At 49.3% G+C, this 14,517-nt stretch overlaps 1 protein-coding gene across 2 annotated transcripts in view; it reads right to left on the bottom strand.

Annotated features, from left to right (window-relative positions):
- Positions 1–4,979, bottom strand: part of BAIAP2L1 (BAR/IMD domain containing adaptor protein 2 like 1) — a 62,189-nt gene extending 57,210 nt beyond the window's left edge. The window contains exon 1 of one of the 2 annotated variants that reach the window (XM_037057828.1): positions 4,650–4,979. In XM_037057828.1, coding sequence (XP_036913723.1) covers positions 4,650–4,700 — 51 coding nt within the window. In that variant the 5' untranslated portion in view covers positions 4,701–4,979. The remainder of the gene's footprint in view (positions 1–4,649) is intronic. The other variant, XM_037057829.1, reaches the window with a different exon arrangement.
- Between the last annotated feature and the right edge of the window lie 9,538 nt (positions 4,980–14,517).

Raw genomic sequence — 14,517 nt, 5'->3', positions numbered from 1 at the left:
TTCAGAACCACTCCCACTGTGGAACTGCAGAAGAAATAGTGTGGAATGTGGAGGAAAAGAAAAACCCAAGCTGCTGCAATTCCACACACACCAGGATTCCCCTGCAAGTCTGTCTGTGGCTCACGACAAGAGAAGTGCAAGGTGAGAATGAATGCCCAGGCCCTGCTGGCGGGGCTCCGGGGATTGAGCGCCAGCCTGTGAACAGAAAGGTCACCAGTTCGATTCCCAGGCAGGACATCTGCCTGGGCTGTGGGCCAAGCCCCCAGTTAGGAGGGTGTGCGAGGCAACCATTTGGCGTACCTCTCACACTGCAACATTTCTCTCCCTCTCTCCCTCCCTCGCCCTCTAAAAATAAATAAATAAAATCTTAAAAAAAAAAAAGAATCCGTGCCCAATACTGAATAATGTCACAAGTGTGACCTTGAAAGCACCCTGAAACTTGGAGCAGTGTCACCTGTCCAATGGCCCCAGGCTCCCAGGCTCCAGAATAAAGGCTGCAGCTCCGTCTGCAGAGCAGTCGCGTTATCCCAGTTCGAAAACCTCTTTCCAATCAAGAAAAAAATGGTATGACAGAAAAAGACATCTACTGTTTGGCTTTGTATTTTCACTTTCCCCAGACAAAAGGCTACAATACTGCGCTGTTCCGCTTACCCGGCGACCCTTCTGCCAGCCCTGGCCCAGGACTCTTACTACCCCCTTTCTCAGTCACTGTGGAGCCAAGGGCAGGTTGTCCGGGCTTCTGCACACCCCTCGTCTCTCCAGCATGCCGAAGAAGGTGGCGTGATGGGGACAGACGAAGAGACCCCATACCGTGTGAAACTACAGCAATAAACAGAAAAGTCGATTTAAAGCTGCGAAAGCGAGACCCGCACAGCGGAGTTGACCCTGGAAACCAACCTGACAGGGACGTTCACTCACACCCCCCATGAAACCCAAGTGGAGAAAATAAAAACCATTAAATACACAAAAAAATCCTAGTACACATGCCTCCATTGCTTGCTTTACCCAGTGAAATAAAAGTACCTCATTTTCTTATTTGAAAAAAAAAAAGGTTTGTTCCAAACACGCCAGTGATGACAAGTCACCAGAACGACAGAAAGTGCTGACATGTTGGATCACCAAATCACAAACGAGTATTGGGTTTGGGCACTTGTTAGTCAGGAAAGACTAAATCACTATCCAAAAATGGGAGGGACAAAGGCTGGCGTAGTAAATGGCATGTGGACGCGGGCCACTCCTAGGACTCAGTTTTTCTTAATGGTAAGCAAACAAAGCCCGTGTCCACCTCGAGAGCGGCTGTATATTAGAATGAAACGAACACTGTGAAAGTGGTAAGGCGGGGTGGGGGTCTGGCATAAGACAGGTGCTTACTAAATGTCCATCTATTCAACTCACAGGCACCCCCACTGTGTGCCAGGATTCGTTCTAAGTGTTCAAATACAGCAAAACAAAGCTCCTTTCCTTTTGGGAGCTCTATTCTAGTTGGCGTGGGAAGAGACAGGCATCATAAATAAATACATTACACCCTAAGGTAGTTAGGTAGGGTTGCCAGGGAGATGGGTCCTGGGCCATTTTAAAGGGCTGCTGGGGTGGGCCTCTCTGAGAAGGTGACATTTAAATGAAGACTCTGTGTCCCCTCTTCTCTTTTTATGTGTCATTTTCCCCCTTCACTGCTGCGTCAGCAAGATTAATGTTAGTATGACAGCCCGAGATGATGTCATACCCATTCCTCCTCAACTTCCTAAGGCTTTAAGAGTTCTAACTTCTAGGAAGGTTGTGGTAACTCTCAATTAAAGGTTTCATTTTTTTTTAAACTTTACTTCTTCCTCATACCACTAAAGCATATACTTGTCAGAAAGCCATGCAAAGTTACCAACAAGCTGCAAATTATCAGCATACTATAGACTGGAGTGTGGAGAAGGGGAGGGATCTTTCGTCTAATTCTTAATTAGCAACAGTAACATTACTGCACATTTTGGGGCTTATTCTCATGCCATTTGTTTCTGAGGCTGTAGGACACACCGTCCTGGGAGTTAGCATGGGTCTCCAGTGATCATCTGTCTAAGTATGTATTTAGAAAGCTCTACATTTGTGTAAATATTTAAAGCTATTTGATACCGCATACGGAGGATCACACTTCTTTATAATCCCCACTTTCTCTAAAGAATGTATTCCTTTATTTCAAAGCGGGAGAAACTTGAGTATTCAAAAAAAACCTAACACCCTTACAAACAACTCATAAAATCTCATCTGCAGGTGGCTTTTGTAAACGCACCTGGTTAGGTTATGGTTCTACTAGTAAAACATTGTAGATTGCTAGGTAACATAAAGGAAGTCTCTTAAAAAAAAAAAAACTAGCCAGACTCATCAACGCTGCCAGTAGATTTTTTACCATATTAGGCTTAAATTGTTTTCAGCTTTGGTAGTGGGGCAGCGGCGTGGGGAGCAAGAACCCAGCGGGCAAGAGGTGAAAGAGTTCCAGGCTTTCAATTCAGGCCCATGAATGTAAAATTTTACTGTGCATTTCCATCGCAGACAAAGCATGAACGAGCAGCATTCACTTCACACCTTACAGATAAACTTCTTGTCTAGAGTAGTATATTCTTATTCCACCATCTCAACATAAAAAACATGACTCTACAACATTAAGGAGGAAAGGGTGATTGGAGTCAATCAACAAACACCTGTGAGTTTTTAGTGTATTTTAAAACACCTGGGAATAAAAGCCATGCGCTATTAATAACCTTTCAAAGTATGAAAAATTTTTATACAGCCTTACAAATACATATAACCAAAACTATGACACCCACACTTTTCCCCTCCTGCGCCAGGTCCTTGGGTAACGCAACTTGCCAAAGTGTGTGGTGGACATCTGAGGTGCTGCACTTGAGTATCAGCCCCTCCACAGGGCAGAGGGCTGAAAGCAAAAGTCAGGAGTAAAGCAAAGCCAAATTACTTTGGAGCGCCTGACTGCTTGTCTCAAGTTGTTATCTCCTCCCAGATTGGAAAGATAAATGTGCTGGTTCTTGGAGGCAGCCGGGAGAGGAATCTGTGTGTGCACTTTTTCAAGCTTTTGTGGCCCTGCAGAGACTTCAGACTCTGCCTGAATGTGCAGTGATCTGCATTCCTCAATCACACGGTTCTTCCTTAACTGACAGTCATCAGAGTAGCTACTACTGCCTACATCTGCGGGTAAGAATGTTTTACTAATTCTGAAAAGATCCCCCCCTCTTTCTGACCCACCATCTTCACCAACACCTAAAATGAACAGCCCCAGGAGAAATGTAAAACTTTAACATTCAAATTTCTGGGGTTTCTAAATGCCCTCATTAAGGAAACACATGACAAAGGAACAGGTTTTGGTCACAGGGCCTTACTGAGACCCCCAAATGCCCTGCCAGCTGTGTCTATGAACCTACAATTATAATCCACACGTTACAGTACTTTTGTATTCGGATGAAGGAAATCAAAATTTTTTTAACTTCAAAAGATATATTGTGAATATATTTCCATGCTGTTTTAAAATTCTTACCCAACAGCCCTGTCTGGTGTAGCTCAGTGGATTGAGCGGGCCTGGGAACCACCCGAGCGCAGTTCAATTCCCAGTCAGGGCACATGCCTGGGTTGCAGGTCAGTTCCCGGCAGGGGACTCATGAGAGGCAACCATACACTGATATTTCTCTCCTTCCCTTCCCCTCTAAAGATAAATAAATAAAATCTTTTAAAAAAATTCTTACCCAACAAAGGTCAATAAAATCATGATTTGTGGAATTCACGCAGACCTTGCCAATGTAGATGACTAGATTTTTAAGGCTGAAAAAAAAGTATAATAATGACCACACTGAGGGGCTTAAAAATGACTATACGCGACTTGGAAAACTTTAAAAGCCTCAGGGGTTCCACGACCTAAGACGAATTAAAACAAAAGTTGTTTTGTATTCTATTAATAGCAGATGATTAAACACTTCTCTTATTCCCACTGGAATTCATCTATAAGTACTGAAACTGATTCGACTGGTCACTAATCCTAAATCTGTGTCTGTTTCCGGAAAAACTCGCGTAATGAATGTGAGTTAAGAGATCGACCATCAATCACAGCGTTCCTTGAGGTCCCGGCAGTTTTCCGAAAACCTCGCGTGGCGGTTTGCTGGACGCCAGTAAACGCCAAGTTGAACTTCCAGCCGCTCGCGGGAGGAGAGAGGGCCGGAGGGAGCGAGTGTCGAGCCCCCCGAGAGCCGCCACGCGGGAGTCCCGGGCCGCTCGGCTCACCTGGCGAGACCGCCAGTCCCTCCCGGCCGGGCCCCGCGCGCCTCTGCCTTCGCGGGCACGAGCTGGGCCCCGGTCCCGGGGCGATTCGGCGCGGCCACGACTCCGGGCAGCAGTTCGGGGCGGGCGTGGCCCCCGAAACGGCCCAGATCACCACCCCTTCCGCGAGTCCCCCCCGAACACGCCGGGCTGTAAACTAAGCAGCGCCATGGGCGTCTCCCGCGCCCCGAGCGCTGGGAGGGGGAGGGGAGGCTCTTCCCGTAAGGAGTCCCCTCCTAGACCCAAGGTGAAAAGCCAGACCCCGGGCCGCCGGGCCTCTCCCCTTGCTCGGCCTCGAACCCCGAGTCCCGGAGCGCCCCGGCCCCCGCCCCGGGCCCGCGTACCCGGTATGTGCTCTCAGTGAGCCGGTTCACCTCCTCCGGCCCCTTCGACATGGCTGCAGCCGCCGGACAGGCGAGCGCGGGAGGACGCGTCCGGGCCTCGTGGCCGCCCGACCCCGGTTCGGCGGGATCGCAGGGGTGCGACCGGGGGGCCTCGAGGGTAAGCCGCTGAGCCGCGGCCCGTGGGCCCCGAGTGCCGGCGCACGTCTCCGCCGCCGAAATGTCAAAACTCGCAGCGCCGCCGCCTCCGCCGCGGAAGACCGCGAGGAGCAGGGGCGCCGCGGCCTGACGCCAGCTGGACAAGCGGGCCGGGCGGGCCGCCCCACCTGAGGCGGCGGGGTGGGCGGGGCCGAGCGGGCGGGGCCGAGCGGGCGGGGCCGAGTGGGCGGGGCGGCCACGAGGGAGCGCGGCCCGGTTGGGCGGGGCGGGCCCCACCTGAGGCGGCCAGAGTGGGCGTGGCCTAGCGGCCGGGGGAAGGGGAGGAGGCGGGCCGAGCCTGGTGGGAGGGTCACAGAGGCCCGAGTGGGCGGGGCAGAGGCGAGATTGGCCAAGTGGGCGGGGCGTGCTCACCTGTAGGCACACCAGGCGGGCGGCCGACGTGTGTGTCTATTTGCTTCCAGCGGGGAACTCCTGGTGACGCAGGGGCCCGGGGAGGCGTCGGTAGACAGGGCCTGCACCGAGGGCGGTCGGGCCTCTGTTCCTAGAGCCCTCTTATGTCCCGCATGGAGGTGGTCTCGGAGGCCCCGCCCACTACTAGCCCTGCCTTTCGCAGACCACAGAAAGAGGGGCCCAGGTCCTCCAGTTGCTTTGATTTCCTCGCTTCACACCTCCCCGCGCATCCCTCTTGCTGACCCCGAAGAACCAAGGGACCCCGTGGCAGAGGCTGTCCTAGATTAAGAAAGGGGGCCTGCCATTTGCAGTTTGGGAAGTTCCTCATACATCAAACATTAATGAGTGCTGAGATCTGGCTACGTGTTTAAACTTTGCATTCGAGAACGACATTTAACTCACTGTGTTGTCACCATGCTATTCACGAGATTTGGAAATCCGTGCTGAGCTGAGCTGTGGAGGCAACTCTTCCTTTCAAGAGTCTGAGCAGGTGCAGACTCCTGACGCTTCCTGTTCTGTCTTCACCGCAGCCGCAGCCTAGATTCTGAAGATCCAGAACAGGCTTCTCCCAGCGGGAGCACCTCTTGGCACCTGAGACGTTCACCCAACGAGCTTGGCGGGAGGTTATAGTCTGATTTTTAAAAAACTTCTGTCTGGGTGCAATTGCACCTTTTACGGGCTGTTAAGATATGAGGCTTCTCAACTTCTCCAGTGATTAAGTTCACTGGGAAATGCACACAAAGACAGCACTGTGAGAACTCCAAGTGTATGAGCTGCTGCTGGACTTAGACCAGAAACAAACACTTGGACTCTAGGACGATGTCATGGGATCTGCCAGCTATAAAACATATCTTGGTTGGCAACTAAAAGGTTGCATGTTTTTGGATGTTGGGGAAAATCACACATCAGCTCTAGGTTTTAAAGGCGTGGAAGCAGCTACCTCCTTTTTGAACAGGTTTCTAACATTGGGCTCACAAGATTTGCCAGTTGGGTTTCCTCTGACATACTAAGATGGTATGTATGAGAATGCCTGTTAGTTTTCGTTGAAACTTGAAAGTCACTGATTAGACTTTGAAGATCACCTTTTAGAACTTCCCTCTGTGCCTTCTGATGGGTCATTTGACCTCATCTGCAAGGCAGTCAACCGAGGAGCCGGAAAGAGAGCAGAGGCTTAACCTTTAACACCTTACAGCTTGGCAGTGTTGTTCAGACCCAGAAGAGACAGATTAACAAACCACCATAAAGCCAGCAAGTCTCTTGGATGGTCTGATTTGATTGCCAAAGCTGGAATTTGATCTAAGGTCCAGGTTCATAATTGTATGCAAATCTTCAAACAGATATTTGGTCATTTTAAACTCTCCTTTATAGAAATAATTTCCTGGTTAGGACCATTCTCCTTTAGACGTCTTTGAGAAAGGTCAGTCCTTGGTTGGTACAGGCGTTAAGAACAGTGCCGTTTAGCCCCGAGCTCAGTGCTTGGCACCCGGATCCCTCACAGGTGTTTGCTGAACAAAAGAGCAAGTGAGGATTGATTATCTGCTCTGTGCCCAGCGCTGTGCTGGGGCTGCAGAGACACAGAGTGACCTGGGCTTGACCTAAGCCTTTAATCCGTGTGCAGGGGGTAGGATTTCAGGAGCACAACAATGAAAGCTGTAGCAGAGGTACGGCCCAACGTGCTGCAGGTGCTCTAAAGGTGGGAGTGGGCCATCTGTGTTAGGTTCTTCAGTGTGCTTGTGAGTTTCTGGTCGGCTTGAACGCCCACAGGCTTAGCTGCCCTGAGATTTCATTATGCTCGGAGCAAATGGAAATGAATCAAAAGGAAGGCCTGACTCAGGAGGAGGTGGGGAGCAGCAGCCCTGGCTTAACAGTTCTCTAGATCAGTGTAGAGACTTCATGCTCTCTCTGCGTTCTTTCGGCTGGACCTAAGCTGCACAGACTAGGGGACAGACAAACGACAGTTCTCCACCTGCTGAGAAACCCGGTAGCCACTGGCCAGCTACCCGGAACGCAGGCCTGCAGAACAGCTGGCTTGGCCTCACTGGAAATCGGGGCCTCCCCAGGGGCAGGCCACCAAGGCTGCTTTCCTCTTGTGGCTCCTGCTTGAGTTTAAATAACCAGAAATCCTCTTTATGTTGCCAGAAGTTGCAAGACACAGTCGCCGGTGATAATGCCAGTAAGATTTTGAAAACCGTGGTCCACACAGGTTCCGGTTTTGAGGCTGATATCTGGTTTTGAACTTCCCGTGGGACCGGCCGAGGGGCTGTCTGCCTTGATGAGTGCTCTGGGGTGTCCATGACATTGTGCTATTCCGTGGCAACAGGGGTCCCACTGATAACAGTAGTTTTTGCCACTTTCCCCAATAAAATACCAAGAGAGAGGGTCCGAAAGAGAGGTATGATTTCTCGACACAGCTAAACTCTCCGTCCGTAACAGGTGTGTTTATTTCTGCAGAAGCAAGTGCGAATTGAAAATGCGTTCACTTTTCTGGAACTTTCTTCCAATCCAGACAGCATTAACTTCTGTAGCTTGTCCCGTTCATTTCTGCTGCGTCGTTTTCCCACAGCCGTTGCTTCTTCCTAGAATGCTGTTCCCCTGGCCCCACAGCATTTTCCCGTAATTTGGGTTTCAGCCCAGCGCAGCCCCAACCAACTCGGCCTTCCCTAGCCACTCAGAATCAGTGAAATCCTTAACGAAAGCCATCTGATTCATGGACGCAAATGTCCTCCCATTTATTTAGGTCTCCGGACATTTTGAAAAACCATGGTTCGTAGTTTTTAGAGTGCAAGCTTTACACTTCTCTCTTTTTTTATCTTATTCGTAAGTATTTTTTCAGGCTGGTGTAAATGGAATTTTCTTATTTTCATTTTCAGATTGTCCATTGCAAGTGTATAGATATAGAATTGATTTAGGTATATTGATCTTGTAACCTGCAAGATTGCTAAACGTATTCGTTCAAACAGTTCTCAGACTGAGGTATTTTGCGTCAATTCTTAGTTTATTGTTCTCATGAAAAGGTGCTGGGTTTTGTCAAAAGCGTTTTCCATATCTATTGAGGTGATCATGTGGTTTTTGTCCTCTATTCTATTAATTTGGTGTGTTACAATGATTGATTTCTGTATGTTGAATCAGCAATCGTTTATAAATACCTGGATTCGGTTTGCTGATATTTTGTTGATGATACTTGTGTCCATATTCATAAGGGGTATTATTCTGTTGTTCTCTTGGGTTGTTTTGATATTAGGGTTATACTGACCCTATAGAAGGGGTTGGTGAGTGTTCTCTCACCCTCTATTTTTGGGAAGAGTTTATGAAGAATCAGCATTTACTTTTATGTAAATGTTTGGTAGAATTCACCAGGGAAGCTATTTAGGTTTGAACTTTGTGTTAAGAAAAGTTTCGAAATTACTAATCTAATCTGTTATTATAGGTCTTTAGGGTTTTTTAAAAATGTAATTTCCTTATGGTTTCTACTGCTTCATCTCTTTAATCATTTACAATGTTCGTTTATGGTCCCTACCGGATACCTCTGTGTCGTTTCTGTTTGTTTTATTTTGTTTGATTGCTTATTGTGTCATTCGGCCACAGCGGTGCCTGCTGGTTCCCTGTCATGGTGTGTCACACCCTTTCCTTTTAATTTTTTTTATTGTGGAGTCATCTTTAGTGCGATCCATTTTGTCTGTAAGAACCTGGGTTGTAACGTGTTTCTCCAGAAAAACGTTGCATTCATTCCTGGCAGGCATTCCACGGGAGGGCGTAAAATGCAGACTCCGCCACTGCCGCACCCGAGACAGGCTCGATGGGTTAGTTTCTCTTAGGATTTTCTTCCACTAAAGACCTCAGTGACGTCAAACTCCCCAGCCCTCCCCGTTGGGCCCCCCTTACTGGCTCGCAGTCTTCTGGGGGCTCCACCTGCATGAATGGGCCTTAGTGTCTGCCCCCCACCCCCACCCCCACCCCCCAGCCCGTCTTGTGCAGGGTTCAAGTCCTTACACAGGTGAAACGTGTAACATTTGAAACGCCTGACCGTTTGGGCCCATTCCCGGCTCCAGTCTTCCCATCCACACCCCCGAGGCCTCCACAGCATCTGTCTGTTCCAGGGCTTGGTTTTCTTTTCTTTGAGTTTTTGGTACTGGAGAATGTTTGCTTTTTTTTTCTTGCAAACCCAGCTTTGTGTTAAAATACTTTTGTTACCTTTTATTCATACTTTGAAGTATTGGTCATTGGAGGCATTCTGGGTCTTCAGTCTGCCCGAAGCCGGAAAGGACCTTTGTCCTTTGCATTCAAGGCCGCTCCTGGAGTGATACGGGCTGCCACTGGGATCGCGTTCCCGTCTGCCTCTCTTGGTATATAAGACTGGTCGGGGCATTTTTCACTTCTTGCTGTCAGGTTTTTTTTTTTTTTTTTGCCTCTGAACAAGGGTCATTGGTCTTCAAGTTACTTTTAGTTCTAAAATTGTCTGAAAAAAATTTTTTTGAACTGCTATTCACAGCCCTGATTCTGAAGTGTCTTTTTATCTCCAGGTGCAGGCAGGCTGGCCTCTGTGAGGAGAGGCTGTTTGCCAGAGGCCGAGATCACCTGAACATTCTTTACTTTTCCACGGGCAGAAGGGGAGCGAGAGACACTGGGCTGTTGTCCTGAGAGCTCCTCTGTGACTTGGCTTCACCGGGGAAACTGTCGATTTGTGCAAGTGAATCTGGCCAATCTGCATTGGCCTCGTCTTGACTTTTCCGTGGGAAAACATCAGCAGAGAAAGTTCCAGACTTCTAAGCAGATTTATTTTCTTTATTTAGCAAATTCCAAACATCAACCACATCTACAAATTTCCTTTTCATGGGACTTAAACCCTTTGCAGCTTGTGTACCCGATATTTTTCCTTGCTACACAAGGGCAGTAAGTTCTGAAACACTTTTACCTTCAGTTGAGCTTCTGAAACACTTTAACCTTCAGTTGAGCTTTTTCTGAGACCGAAGACTTGAGAAAAGACACTCGGAGGTGCTTTTACAAAAGTCTACTGAGCCAGGTCAACAATTCGCCTCTTCTTCCCGATTGCCACGCTGTCCTAGCAGTGAGGGCAGAGAGACCCTGGATTGTCGAGCAGTTCCCCAAAGTGAACAGCAGGGGGTGCTAAAGGGTGGGATATAATGGAATCGTCTTTTTCTGTAAGGACGATTTGACTTTTCCATACATTTTCAGGGAGAGCAAAAGCCTGCCTCCGATGAACTTTTTTGCCTGAAGCCCCCACCTTATCACACACCCGCGTTTGTGTCCACGCGCCTACCAGGCGCCACCTCACCACACTGGCTCCTACTTCGGGCTCTGGCATTTCTAGCGCATTTTTTCCCCCCAGAACGACTCAGACCTTTTGTAACATTTCCCTGCACCTCCGCCCTGACTCCGGATTTTCACGGATCTGTGAGAGCAGTACATGATGCGGGGATGCGACCGTTTTTCTAAAAGAGGAAGTATTAGCCCTGCGGATCTTGAAATTCAGCATAAAACGAAAATCTCCATTAGGCAAATGCAGGCAATTATAAATAATTAAGCAAAAAACGTTGAAGAGTGATTTATGTGTTTCTTTAAAAATGTCCCCAACCTATTGAGGGTTGACGAAGAAGCAGGAGAGAGCGGAAGAATCAATGGAAACTCTGCTGAGTAGGAAGGGCCGACTTCACCACTTAGGCCCGTGATAACGTCCCATTAGTATAAAATGTTTAGTGTGCATTTGGCTATGACGCCTGGCAGCTCTCTGGGCCCAGGAGCAGGAATCACAGATTCCCGGTTGAAAGGAGGCAGGATAGGGAGAAGCTAGGGAAATGCCAAGGGGCGAGTGGAAGGGGGGAACGGAGACGGCCGACTTACACCGGCCCCATGCAGCACTAGCAACTTGCCTCCCTCCTTCTCCTTCCCACGGCCACTCCCCACCCCGCCCAAAACCTGGGGTCTGTTGAGCACAGAGACAAAGTTTTGCTTAAACCAGAGATAACGTTTAGGCCTCAGTTGTGTTTCAGCGCCAGGCCCGGGAAAGCAGCAAAACCAGGCAAAGTGCCAGTGTGGCTGACGTCAGGACCAGAAGCCATGACTGACGACCCCCCGACCCTGGCACCAACCACTCAGTAGAGAGCGAAACCCTGAACGGACACACCTGGAAAGCTGATGACGGTCCTACTGAGATCCTCCTCGGAGACCACCTCTAAAATGCTTAGCTTTAGAAAACAGATACAAACCCTTAAGGCAAACCCAGCAGACACGTGCTCTTTCTCTCTCTCTAGAGCGCACCTGTGCCTCTCCCCATTCTTCCCTTAGGCGTGTATCTTTCGCTTTCTTTCTTCTAAACTCCCAGGACCCTTCTTGTCCTTCGGTAACGTGTTTCCTGAGTCCATGCAGCCCAGCTGGCTCACTTCTTCAACCTCTGTGACTTTCTAAGTAAACTTTCTCTTTCACTGGAGTTCTTGACTATGAATTCCTTCTTAGCCAAACTCAGGGACCAAGGTCCTACACCACTGCTCACAGAAAGTGCTTCACTATTTTCATTGTCTTCTGTAGGGTGCACTCACCAATGACAAGCGTGCCTTCTAACGCATTATTTGTTGTAGTTGGAGATATTTAGAGTTTGTAATTTCGGTAGCCTTGGTAAGGCAACAAGCAGGCATGTGATTACAGATACTCAATCCCCATTTCCTAGTAGAGGGGCTGCAGAACAAAGAACTCGATTTCCCTGGTCTCCCTTGCGGTTAGGAGTGGGAGACAAGACGTACTTCTGGCCAGAGAGATAAAGCAAACGACGGTCTGTTGAGAGGGTCAAAAGTGAAACAGTTCAAGTTCAGGTGGCCCCCCACCACTTCCTTAGACAGCAGGTGTGACCTCTGTGCCAGAAGTAGCTGCCCTGTTGCAAGCTCCAGACACTGAACGCGGCTGGAATCAACAAACCGAGACTGGCAGGTGGAGAAGGGGACCGTGGGACCGGACAGCATTGAGCATTGTGTTCTTTGCAGCTGGAGGCCTTCCCAAGTGGCATGCACTGTACTTAATTAAATAGGGGGCATCGAGATTGCGTTCAAGGCCCCCCCACAAGTGTGCTGCGTGTCCAGAGGAAAAAATCCGCACGGGGAGAAAGCGCTTTCTAAGATTTCAGTACATTTAAACTTCTTTATTTGCGGGATGATCATATTTTGGAGCGAAGAGAAAAAGACCCATGGCCGGCCGGCCAAATAAGACTAGGATGATGGAGACAAAAGGGGGAATATTGGTAAAATCGGGTCTTTCTGGGGGAAATCGCCGATCATTTGCGAGTTTGTGTCCTCAGGCTACTTTGTAAAAGCACTTCTATTTTGCTCTCCCCGAAGAACATAATTTCGCACCCAACTTTCCAGGAAAAAATATTTCGGTTTCATTTTCAAAGTTGGCAAATAAAACCCTTGTGCAGACGGATCATCCGCGTTGCTTTCGAGTCAGTTATTGTTCCCACGAAACGACAGCAACCCAGTGAGAACACCCCGGGAGGCGCCGGGCGGGAAAGCCTTCCCTGCATTGTTATTGGCTGCAGTGACGATCCATCTCTGGGCTGTAATTGAGTGCATAATTCGTGGGAGATTCCTCCTAGCGCAGTGGCTTGCTTCCACACACGAAAGGAGCTGAGGTTTCACAACGCGACGTCGTGCAGGGCTCCTCGGGTTGTGAAACGGTCGGGGAGCGGCTGAGAGAAAGACGTGTTTGGGCTTTGCAATGTTTCCAGGCTGACATTGGTATCAGAGTAGCACTATGGTCTTCGGTCTGTCCCCTTTGTGACTTGGGGACAGGGGTCTCCTCTGCCATTGAAATGAGACAGGACATGAGGACAGGGAGCCTGACATGGTGGGAAGGGTGTAGGTCTTGTAAACTGAGTTCCTACCCCAGGGATCATGGTCCCTGGGTGACTGGGAGCAGGTCCCGTCATGTCCCTGGGCCTCGGTGTCCTGATCAATAGGAACGGGGGCGGGCAGTACTCCAGATGACTCTGAGGGCACTAAGGGGACTGCTTCCCCTTGTCCAGAGGTACAGCCACCCAGCCAGGCTCCCCTCGGGATACACAGGCGTGAGAAGCAGCCTTGCAAGACAGTGTGGTCACCCTGCTCCTGGGGCTGCTGGCCAGGAAGGGCCTAGGGTGGCCCGGCTGCTGTCTCGGATCCTGAAGGTCATAGAACCGCCTTCTGAGGCTGCAGACTGCTCCCCGCCCCTCCCCTTTCCAGCCTGGTTTTGATTTCCTGGTTCACTCCACCCCACTGTCAACAGAGATTGGTCGGCCTGCTTTCTGCCCCCACCTTTAGGCTCCCAGCCTGGCCGGTCAAGTCACGTGGAATTTCCACACATCTCACAGGTTATGCAACTCCCGTGTAGCTGAATTTCAAGTTGTCATTATCATCATCACCACTATCCCTTTTGGCGGGGTAAACACTTCTCTTTTTCTTTTTCATTATTAAAAAAAAATTAAGCCCCACCCAAGGACATGCTCATTGATTTTGGGAGAGGGGGGAGTGGAGGGAGAGAGGGATGGAGAGAAGCATTGATGTGAGAGAGAACCATCAGTTGGGTGCCTTTCGCGTACACACCCCAACCAGGACTGAACCTGCAACCCAGGCATGTGCTCTGATGGAGAGTTGAACCCGTGACCTTTGGTTTGTGGGACTGTGCCCAGCCGACTGAGGCGCACCGGCCTCTCTTTATTTTATTCCGACTCACCTGGATCTAGTCATTCCTAAGCCATTCTTTTTTTCCCATAAGACACTTATTTCTCACCCCTCCCCCCCCTCTGGCAACCATCAGCTTGTTCTCTGTAACATTTAAAAATAACATAAATCACTTTTAAATTTTTCATTTATCGTTGACACACAACATTATATTCGTTCCAAGTGTACGCCCCAGTGGTTAGACATTATATAATTTAGTAAGTGATCATCCCAACAGCTAGTACCCCCGTGATACCATACAGTTATTACAATATTATTGACTGTATTCCCTATGCTGTACTTTACATCCCCATGACTATTCTGTAACAACCAACGGGTACTTCGTCACCCCTACACCTTTCCCACCCCTTCTAACATTTCTTGATTTGTTATTTTTGTGGTGCCCCCCCCGAATCACTGACCCTTAGCAACTGTGATGGTGGACAAGGGGACAGCCGTAGATGGGCTGGGGACCAGGCTGAAAGACACTGTTCCTGGGCCACCAGTGGCTCCCGGGCCACCATTTGGACACGGCTCCTTTGTAGGAAGCCGGGGATGTG

This window comes from Sturnira hondurensis, unplaced genomic scaffold (genome assembly GCF_014824575.4).
Source record: "Sturnira hondurensis isolate 20B ecotype Veracruz unplaced genomic scaffold, ASM1482457v3 Scaffold0009733, whole genome shotgun sequence".
NCBI classification, from domain to species: Eukaryota; Metazoa; Chordata; class Mammalia; order Chiroptera; family Phyllostomidae; genus Sturnira; species Sturnira hondurensis.
This window is presented reverse-complemented; position numbering and strand designations above follow the sequence as displayed.